This window comes from Fulmarus glacialis, unplaced genomic scaffold (genome assembly GCF_000690835.1).
Source record: "Fulmarus glacialis isolate BGI_N327 unplaced genomic scaffold, ASM69083v1 scaffold20016, whole genome shotgun sequence".
Lineage (NCBI taxonomy): Eukaryota > Metazoa > Chordata > Aves > Procellariiformes > Procellariidae > Fulmarus > Fulmarus glacialis.
The window spans coordinates 3,281-14,419 of NW_009217737.1; the positions used below are offsets into that span (position 1 = coordinate 3,281).

General features: G+C 44.4%; 1 protein-coding gene across 1 annotated transcript; it reads left to right on the plus strand.

The window, feature by feature from the left end:
- The first annotated feature begins 420 nt into the window (after positions 1-420).
- On the plus strand, positions 421-3,089 carry LOC104078241 (natriuretic peptides A). Its single transcript, XM_009579793.1, has 3 exons — positions 421-629; positions 2,196-2,481; positions 2,745-3,089. Exons 1-3 carry the CDS (start codon positions 510-512, stop codon positions 2,759-2,761), a joined length of 423 nt encoding a protein of 140 aa, XP_009578088.1. The 5' UTR covers positions 421-509; the 3' UTR covers positions 2,762-3,089.
- The last annotated feature ends 8,050 nt before the right edge of the window (positions 3,090-11,139 follow it).

The following is an 11,139-nucleotide window of genomic DNA, read 5'->3' on the forward strand; positions in this document are numbered from 1 at the left end:
TTATCTTCAGCCTTTACTCTCCACCAAATACTCATCTGAAAAGCCTATTGTTTTCCCTGTAAAAGGTAATTTCCCTATGGAAACCTTCTGAGCAGACTTTAGAGCAGTTACAGGGTTGTTTCCCATCTGTGTAAATCTGACCATAGGGGTCTCTTGAAAGAAAATTGCTAAGAATTTCCAACTGGACTATGTAATCACAGCGCCTGGTATCAAGAGGAGGGGGAGTGACATGAAATCACTGACTTGTGACATACATTCCTCAGCAACAGCAGCTGCTGCCTAATGACAGCTAATAAAGGGAATCTTCCCTTGACAGAGCTGCATGCCTGCAGTGGGACTGGAATGTGCCCCAGATAAATCCACTGATAACCTAGGAAGCAGAGATCACACCCAAAGAGTATAAAAGACAAGCTTCGGAAGAGAGAGGCTAGGACGAGGAAGAGAGAGACCTGAAGAGACATCTCAGAAGGAACAGCTTGAACTTCCCTATTCCCAACGAACCCAGCGCCATGGACACTAAAGGCTCATTTTCCTGTGGCTTCCTCTTGCTGCTGCTCATCCAACTCCAGTCCAGCAGAGCCAACCCTATCTACAGCCTCAGCCCTGCCAAAGAACTGGCCAGTATGGAGGTGAGGACTCTCTCCTTTTGCAAGGTTAAACTTTTGGGGTGCTTAGCAGAGTGTGAGGTGGTGTTTTCGCCTTTCTTTTGCATGATCGGATAGCCACATCAGCGATCACATGCCGGGGGACAAAGGCTCAGTTCTTCACAGGGGTTCAAAGAAGCTCTATAGAGCAATATCCTCCAGTGCTGGGTTCACTTGAGCTCCTGGTTAGCAGGGGGAAAATTCTTATGTTGTGGGATGTCTGCTTTGGGTTTTTGGTTCTTTTTCTCATAAAGATCCACTTTCCTGGGAGCAAAGTCCCAGTAAAAAATCATCACAGTAGGTCTATAAGAACAAATAGAAAACTTTCAGGTGGGCTCCTCTTTATCCCACTAAATGCCAGGAACAGTGAAGCAGGACAGCCATACGGCTCTAGCTTTGTGGATTTAAGAGGCTGCATGTGGATGGGAGATGAGGAGGAAGTGGAACACCCGAAGTCAAACTTTTAGAAAAGTTGCTAGAGGAATAGTATGATCATTTAGTGTGACTCGCCCAGAAAAGCTTCTAGAGCTATGAAATTACCAGGTGTGTATTTTAATGAATGATAGAGAACATCCATTGTTGCAGCACAATACAAGCTTAAGACTCAGTCTTGCAAGATGAAGTCTGAAAGCTTAAACCTTTCCTTGGACTGGTACCGGTGACCAGCTTCTCACAGCACCAGACCCTGAGAACAAACTCCCTAAGATGATTAGGACAGTGTCAGCCAAAGCTAAAACTGCCCCATGCCTCTAGGCTGTTTCCAGCAGCTAGCCGAGAAGAGTGGCTTCCAAATGCATTCACTGTCAAGCAAGCCATAAGGCTCACTCCTCTCCACTCTACTTCTAGAGATGGACAATTAGATTCCTCTAATTGGTTGAGCTGAGGAGGTTATCTTATCCCTGTTATACAAAGCTTTAAAATTATAGAGAATGGTACCCAGGAAGAAGTCACATAGCAGACATAAATTTAACATAGAGGTATTTTCAGGGAGATGCATGTTACTTTAAGGAGCAGCAATCCTGTAACTCCTAGGGCAGAGATTAGCGAAAACACCAAGAGCTTCTCCAAGTGATGTCCATTGAAATAGCCAGGGATGACAAGCAAACAGATGGTCTTAGCAAAAAAAAAAAAAAAGAAGAGAAAGCCAACTGCTGGCAACCAGCATTGCAGACAACTTCTGAGAACATGGGAGTGGACTATGGATTCAGAGGTACTTTGAGGTTGCGTACCATTGGTGGGTTGAACAGTATCTCCCTGTGCAACTCAGACCTTGCTTTTTTTCTCTGCCAAGAGCTCTTCTAACCTTGCCACACTTTGGTGGCAAGCAGCTTCAATCAGCTCTCAGCTAGAGCTACCCATAGGTGGAATTAATGAACAGGGATTTACTGCAGAGGACAGAGCTCAAGTACCACCAGCAACCCTAGGATCCAACCTGACAGTCTCCCTAGGGCTGGCTATGGGACCACTAATGAATGCAGAATTGGATGACTGGAAGAGCTTGCAAATGACCACAAAACTAGGAGTTTCATGAAATTAATCCTTCTCTTGTAGGCTCTGCTGGAGAGACTGGAGGATAAGTTTGCAATCATTGAAGCCCTGGAGTCCAATCCTGACCTGCAAGAACCCAAAACCCAGGAGGAGATCCCACCAGAACTCATAGATGACAGTGACGACCAGAAGGCTGAACCCAGGCTAGCACCCAGCACCCCTCTGTCCTACAGGAACCCCTTCCTCAAGAGACTGAGGGGGCTGCAGATGCCCAGGATGATGAGAGATTCTGGCTGCTTCGGGAGGAGAATTGATAGAATCGGCTCCCTGAGTGGAATGGGTTGCAACGGTGAGTCCTGCCTAAGACATTTTGCTGAATAGAACAGACTGCATCTATGTCATGCCACAAGGGAGGAGCAGGTTCATTTAAGTCTTTAATAAGACACAGTTTGAGAAAGGAATTCATTTTAGCCTAATATTTAAGCTAGTATTGTTTTTTCAAAAGAAATCCTGTGTCTATTGATTTGGTAGGTAAAAGTACTGTTGACAATGGTGGCATATACTGAGAGAGAAACAGATTCTAGTAACATTTATTTCATGTTTGGCTTGCAGGTTCCAGGAAGAATTAGGACAACCTCCCTATACCCTACTCTGAAGAATGCTTTACAGTACCCGTTCCTCCCAAGATGAAAGCCGGATGCTTTCTAAGGTCTTCAACAGAAAGTGATTCCTATTTTTATTTATTTATTTATTTATTTATTTGATGTTTTTTAAAGAACATTTCTTACTCTAGCACCAAAAGACCATCCTTAAATAAAACTAACACGCTAGACATCTGCTGGACCTCTCTCCTGTCTGTTACATTAAAATTTCTTGTATTTTCCTAAAGTCAAAATCCTATGTTTTATTGGTACTCTGGTACTCACAAGGCTGGATCTTACTTACAGAAGATGGAGAAAGCATGAACTTGGTAGAAACAAAAATGAGTTTTTCCCTCTGTACTAAGAAATTATAACAGATTAGCAGAAAATAAAAGCTTGCTCAACATTGAAAGATGAACATGAGTCCTCCTATAGACAGGGTTTCAGTAACAAGAGAGTCCTTTTGCTGGTATAGATTATTCAGTCAAGGGAACTGCCACTCCACTGCCACAAATCCCTCATGTAAGCAAAATTTACATTAAAAGAAATAAGAAAAATCATAACACTCCACAAGTTTCAAGATAACCAGAGGGAGGAAAGGGAATTCATTGTATATGCTTTCTAGCACTGACCAAATAAAGGTTACAAGCGTCAACAGAAAGATACATCATTAACTGTGTCTTGTCTCACTCTGCATGTGGCTGAGGTGCTGATCCCCAGTGTTTCTTGATGGATCCTCAATGGGCTTGAATCATATCACGGTATTTCTCATGTGAGGGCAGGTGCGATCACTTCAATTACAAAGCAGCTAGTACATAACATTTATCACTTTTTGGGAATGTCCCCTCATAAAGTTGTTCTAAACATGGCTAATGGGAACACTGCAAGTCTGACAAAGGTTTCATTTAAGCCTTTGTAGCGAGATTTCACACCTATGATTTGAATTTGGCCCAAACCACATTCTCCCTCCTGCCCAAATAGGGTTATATTGCCAAGACCATATTCAGTTAGCACCCCAAGGACCAAATAGTTTGGATTCCCAAGTCAGCCACAGCAATGGCATTAGGCCCAGGCTCAACGTAACTGTCCTGTGATTGCACATACCGCTAGAAACTGCGTTATTTTGAGCATCTAATTTTGGGTCTCATTCCCAGCATCCGTTACTCGAGCACCCCGGAAAGCTCGTTCAGGGCCTAAGAACACAGCAGCACTTCTTCAACTGCAGAAGTCCAATTCTGACTTTGCTTATGCATATGCGCATAGGGAGAGGAACGATACTCGGTCAAGATAGGCAACGGGGAGGCAGATGTGCCAGAGCCACGACAGTTGCTGACAACAGCTCTCAGGAACGGTAACTACAGTGAAACTGTAAGTTTGAGTGGTGAATGGCACACCACTCCTGCACATGCCTGTTTACAGCTAAGGCTGCTGTACCACTTTAATAGGGCTTATGTCACACATCACATTTCTGACAAGCTGTCCTCCCAGTCACTCCCTGTACTGCTGACACGGCCTCTGAGAGGCACCTGCATGCTCCCTGCCACGCTGGGCCTTGTGATTCTTCCCTAGGGAAGAAGAGCAGAAGCCTACTCTGAGGCAATCATTTTGCTCCACTCCAATGGGAAACAACACCTAGTGTGATACAAATCACATGTCAGAGCCTCTGCTTCCAGCAGCACCAGCCAAAGACAAAATACTCCATGCAATAGTGCCCAAATAGGTTTCCCTGGCAGGAGAACTGATTCCCAGGTCAAGACTCCCAGCAGCTACCATAAGACATCTCTGCAGTGAAAAGCTACAGTGACTTTGCATTTACTCAGAGGCAGTTTCACAAATCAAGGTGGTGTGAAGTCACCCTTTGGGAAGCCTTTGTGGGGACAATGGGGCTTTGTCTTCTCAAACAGGCTTTCCAAATACACCCCTGCAGCCACCTGTTTCCCACTGCAGCAAGATGGGAACAGGCAGGTGGATCCCTCCACACTAGCAACGGGCAACAGCCTGACTTCCCATGCGCTGCTATAAAGGAGAGTAAAAACAATCCTTGTACTCTAAGAATAATAGCCCTTGCTGGAGCTGAGTTTTACCCAGTCAAGCGAAACCTGCATAGACACATCAAGGCCCTGTAAATTGTCCCTCCCTGTCATCCCCCCAAGGCACAAAACACTAATGAGTTCAGTGGAATGTGCTAAAAATGGCAAGAAGAGTTGGCACTGCCTGACCCAAAGCCAGGTGGGTCCAGTATTAAGAGCAAGCCAGTTCCTGGTGGAACAAGTCTGTATTGGCTTGCAGACAGTATGTTAATAGACCCTGCGGTCTGGGAGAACCTAATTGAGAGTAGGCAATCTAGGAAAAAAGCATCTCCGTGGCTGGATTTTTACTGCTACTCCCATAAACACACTGAGCTGTAAAGCTCCCCCAGGGAAATCTCACAGTCAGGTCAGAATAGGACTGCACGCAGAAACAAGCACTTGGGAAAGCTGAGTGAGAGAAACTTAGCACTGATCAGCTCTACAGGCAAAGAGCATCACCCCCAAGGACAAGCAAAGCTACCGCTGTTGCTGTGAGAGCTGGATCTGAGAGAGCAGGGAACAGCCAGTCCCCAACAAGTACACAGACAAAAGCAGCCCACTGCTTATGGAGAAAGGAAGGACATCTGAAAGCTAAATGTCTCTCTTGAGCTGTATTGATTACTTTCTAAAGAGGGTACAGAAAGACTGTGGCCAAGAGGGTGCATATAGAAAGCATAAAAGGCTCCACTAGGAACTTGCTTTCAGTGAGGCCAGGAATTTCAGCCTGTAGCTGCAGAAATGAAGGATCCTGGAGTGAGTTAGCAAGCGAATTAATCTATCATCTGTTTCACAGAACAGCCACATACACTGTGACCCAGCAGTATCAATGGCAAGTGCTACACCTCTGTTCTTCACCGAAGGTCAGCAGACCTTCACAGGAGGGGAAGAAAAGAGGCACAAGCAGTTACCACAGCATGGGATGCATTACACGTTCATACTCTACCTTACTTTGCAGCAACTTGGACTTGTGTTCATGGCTCAAAGACTCAAAGGACAGTCCTGTCATCCCATATATGCACCAGGTGCTAACCTGACAGCCTTTTATTTCTTCTGCTGCTGCTGTCACTGCAGGGCATTTGCACAGTTGCACATGCTATCCATGAAAGGATGCAGGTATTCCTTTTAACTAGGCCCTGCTCTCTTCCAGTAGTAGCCAGTTCTGCACAGACCCACGTCTAAACGTAAGGTAGCTTCCTCCTTTTTAGCGGATCCGCTCTTGGTGCCTGTAAATTTTGGAAACTAATCCTGGTAGAACTTTTTGGAGGAAAATTTGGGATTGGACAAGCAGTACCAGACTCTTGTGAGGGCACAAACTGAAGATATGTTAATCTTCAGTTCTACATTAATTCCTACTAAGTCTTCACACCTATCCAAGATACGTCTCAAGTCTTCCAGAGAAACTTCCCCTAAGGGAAGGTAAGGTTGGCGACGTGTCAATAATAGTGTAGGAAAAAGGCTAGTGGCCATGCAACCAAACAAGCACTTCAGAGTTTTGCTTTAGGAACTGTGCTGTGAGTTAGTCCCAAAACAGGGAATCAGTGTAGCTTGTAATTGTAAACAATGCAGAAACAGTCTAACCACAGGATGCCTTTGGGACAAAGCTATCACTGCATAGCAAGAGCTGATGTCAAAAGCAGTTAATGCAGGTTAGGTTCCAAGTAACTATTCAGCACTGAGCATGGGGCAGGGTCCTGAAATCCTGCCCTCCTCCACCCTGTCAAGCACCAGAGCGCTTTATAAACCTTCATCAACCCGCCCATAATACAGCACCTAGAATGCATCCAAGTGCTCTCATGCTCATTGTGCAAAGGAAGAAATATCCCAGTGGGATCAGAGAAGGACCAGGCTAACACCCTCCACCCAGCTCTAATGACATTTGCCACCTCCTGCAATGCCAGACTTCATACTCACTTCCTAATAGCTTCTGGCAGTAACCCTGACTGGCAGTGCATAATTCAGCAGCTTTCTTTCCTTTGAACTTTGAAATACAGTAATTACACTAGCATGCTTCATGCACACTATAAGGCATGAGCCTCATTTGGAAAAGTGGTCTGGTTCGCGTGGGGTTTTTTTGCAAATTAGATTTGAGGGTTTCTTTCCCCCTCAGACACTGCACTATCCCTTTCCAGCTTCCCACTAGGTGAAATGTTTCACTGAAATCCCAGTCTGCAGGCAAAAATGCCAAGAGGAGCTGTCACCATTGCTTTGTTTCTCTAAGAAATCATGTGTGAAGTATACGGTACACATCCTCTGCTGCTGCAGCGAAGTGTGGAGCTGTCCCAATTTGCATAACAATCTGGCCATATCCAGCTTGCTTGATTTACTTTCACTGAAGCTTGGCCCCCAAAGGCCTTTGCTGATTGACATCTGCTTGATAAGTGAGTCCCAGTCATCCTAGGCAGCAACTCTTTACAGACGATAGTACACTGGCACCATGCCCAAAGACAGAGGCTACCAGCAGTATGGTCATACAGCTCAGAATTTAGCAGGAAGCCTGTTGACAACTCTGCCGTGTTGAGAACAGCCTCTCCCCGAGTCTCTCGCTTACCCAGAGGTACAGCTCCCATTAGACAGTTGGCACCCAGTTGTCCAATGCTTGTCTCAGTTTTCACACTGGAGAATCATAGAATCATAGAATCATTAAGGTTGGAAAAGACTTCTAAGATCATCAAGTCCAACCGTTAACCCAACACCACCATGCCCACTAAACCATGTCCCTAAGCGCCTCATCTACACGTCTTTTAAATACTTCCAGGGATGGTGACTCTACCACTTCCCTGGGCAGCCTGTTCCAAGGCCTGACCACTCTTTCAGTAAAGAAGTTTTTCCTAATGTCCAGTCTAAACCTCCCTTGGCGCAACTTGAGGCCATTTCCTCTCATCCTATCACTAGTTACTTGGCAGAAGGAAGAGTCCAGAGGCATTGCTGAGAGATAAAGGAAGGGGGATCTTTTCTGGTGCTTTTCTCATACCTTTGAAGTGTGAAACATCTTGAAACAAATCAAGAACGTTTCTCGCAGCAGATGTCCCTGTGCTGTCATTCCCTGCTGGAGCTGAACCATTGCCACTCCAGTGACAGCTGCTATGGACAAACTTTAAAAGGGAATCTTCTGCTGGCTCCACTCCCCAACCCTTTACCAGAGGAAGTGATAGAATGCAGTGGGCTTTGTTCTTTGAATCTTACTCCTGCCATCATTGCAAGTACAAAGAGAAGAGGTCTCAAGATCACTCTCACAGTGAGGAGAAGGAAAACACCAGAGTGAAACAAAAAGGCAGGAAGAAACTTTAAGACCACAGGATGGGCTCTTGTACCTCACTGCTGGCAACCAGAATCAGCTGCTGCCTTTGGTCCTTTTCATTGATCACCTGTAATAGTTTCTGAGACCAGCCTTCCTATCATCCTACCTGAACAAAACAAAAGGAATTAGTACGGTTGGGCTTCATAGTTCAAAGAATCCTGAGCGTATCAGTTCCCCTCTCAACAATACGACTCGCCCTTTGTAAACAGAAGGTTATACCATTTTCTTTTCCTAGCAGCAGATTCTATCCCTGAGTGATATACTGCCACAAAAAAAGACAAAAATAAGGCTTACAGTTGTAATCACAGTTTGGGGTCTTTTATGTGGGAAGGAAGGAAGGAGGATTTGTAAGACCTTCCCATCTCCTGAATGCTCTCTTGGAAAACTAGCAGAATCCTGTATAGAAAAAGAAGCAGAGTTGGGAGGAGGGGAAGTTTTAAGAAAACAGAAGGTAGTGAGAAGGCAGCTAGGGTTAGGCCTGCTATGCTGGGAATTGGGAAAAAGCAAAAGAAAGATTAAATCAATGCGTAAAGTCAGCCATCCCACAGAGATATTCTCTAGTATAAGCATCAAGGAGCTGCTGGGGGAGTCAGCAAGGGTCTCAAGGTTGTCCTGTCTTTTCTGTTAGAGTCATGAGTTCTTCAACACAGTATTGTTTTCTATGTTCATCTATTCAAACTGGTATACATGGGTTCCAGTCTCCTGCTTCTAGATGCTTAAGAATCACTAAAATGTGTGTTAAACCATACATGGCCCATACAGCGACTTGTGCTTTTATTTCTGCAGTTTTGAAACAGCCTGCAGAAAGGGACGTCCTGCTTATTTTTAAACAGTAATCTCAACGTCTAAACCTCACAAACTGATAGCCCTCACTTCCCAGACGGTGGTGGAACTCACTGCCGTCTCATTCCAGCTACGAACAAGCTTTTTCACACAGTGCATTTGAAAAAGCTACAGTGGATGCTGAAGAGGCTGAGTGTATCCCACTGCCGCTGAAAAGCGCTTCAGCACCCTGGACAAGAAGAGCAGCTTCATTCTCTCACCTTACATACAAGTGCAGCCAAAGCTCAGGGCGGCCATCCTCTGTTTCTTCCTGTGTGTGCTGCATGATACACACCTGTATGTGTATGCACACATGCTAAAGTAGGCAGCTTGTATCCTGCCAGCAAAGCAAAGCAAAAATAATAAAAAAAAATCTCACTGAACACCACTAAATTCTTCTGCTAGATACACAGTTAACAGGTACAGGGATCATGACACATGGTTGGATTTAGAGAGTCTATAAACCTCTGTAGAAAAGGATTTTAATCTAAACATGAAGTTGGTTGCTTTAAGCATAAATGTATTACACAGCTTTTCTAGTAACCACCTCTATCACCCGTGATAAAATGCAAGACAAACCACCACTTAAAACTGTTTTTGATCCCTCCTTCAGGCAAGAAACTTTACTGCATTATTCTCTGCAATAGGAATCACCTTGCATACAATCTTGACACCCGAAGTAGCCCTAAAGCTGACAAAGGCTCTAACCAAGTGTCTCGTATCTGCATCAGTCCAGCTGACTGCTTTAGTAGGTTTGGCTGCAAGGAAGCTGCCATTATACCAAATTGTCAAGCTGTGTCTGCAAGCATGGACAGACACACCTCTCCCACCCCTCTTTTTCAGGGGTGGGAGGTGAGAAAGTAGACAAAAGACAGTCTATTTCCTCCTTTACTGTTATGCTAAAGTGGCAGTGGATGTACCTCTATTTTAGGAAGGAAATGCTTCTCTCATTCTCTCCTACATTACTGCATTTACAACTGAAGGCAGTAGCAGAGTTGAAGCAGAGTTCTCCCCACTCTTTTCTCCTGATGACTCTCTTCTACCCGATTCCTTGCTAGGAGCACAGCTTAATGAAGACCACCATGGCACTTCTTATTTAGCTCCCAAACACAGATTTTCCGCCACCCCCTCCCAACAGATGCTTTTATCTATTTCAGGCTCTCCCTGTCATTACTTACACACCAAGCGAGAGACTGAGGGCAGGAGCCAGATGAGCTGCCAGCTAACTTTGTATTAGAGTGCATCAGAGAGCTACTACGTGCATCCTGTACAACGCAGCTACCTGATCCAGAAAAACAGCACAAACATGGAAAGGCAGTGAGCTTTTGGGTCAGGTATTTCTGCAGTGCTCAAAGACTGTACTTTTTTGGCCCGCAAGTATGTGATAGAAGATGAAAAATTGTCACAAGTTCTTTTCTGTCAGGTAGACAGCAGGATAAAGCAGGAAAGACAGCCACAAACTAAATAAAGAGCTAAAGATGAAATTAAGATTTTTCACATCCTGGAGAAGCCACCTGTAAAACTAGAGATGCAACACTGCACTCTAAATGCCTTTCATTAACTTACTGAGAGGAAGGTGGAAAGCAGGAGTTCTCAGGTAAGAAAAGCAGCAGTCGTCTCCAGCACAATGTGTACAATTCAGCTCCTTATCAAACATTTGGTAATTCCCTCCTTTTAAACAGCTGTTGTGAGAGAACATGGGACTAGAGTGACAGCAACCTAAAGGATTACACTAATTCCTATCTTTGCCCAGCCTCAGAGCACCTTCTGCACAACCTGTTAGATCCAGACAGCTCATAAACAGCAACTACTCATCTACCTCAAATCATGTTCTTGGATATTGCCATGTTCTACTGGTTTTATTATAATAAAGGGCAAAAATAAGACAACACTAGAAACATCAAAAGGCCTTGAAAGTGCTGAAGGAGACACACAAACATTTTACTCTCAGACATGTTATGGTTACATGAATACTTCCCAAGTGCCATAGTTCAAATAAAAATATATTCATACAAATTTAAAAAAAATACAATTTATATACACTGTGGAATTAGCTTACATCATTTCATAACAAAAAACAGTGCAAAAAAACAAATGGAAAGGTAAGTTGCTACCATTGGAATGGCTCACAGTAAGTTAACAATTCAAAATCGCATAATTAACACTGCACAGGAAAC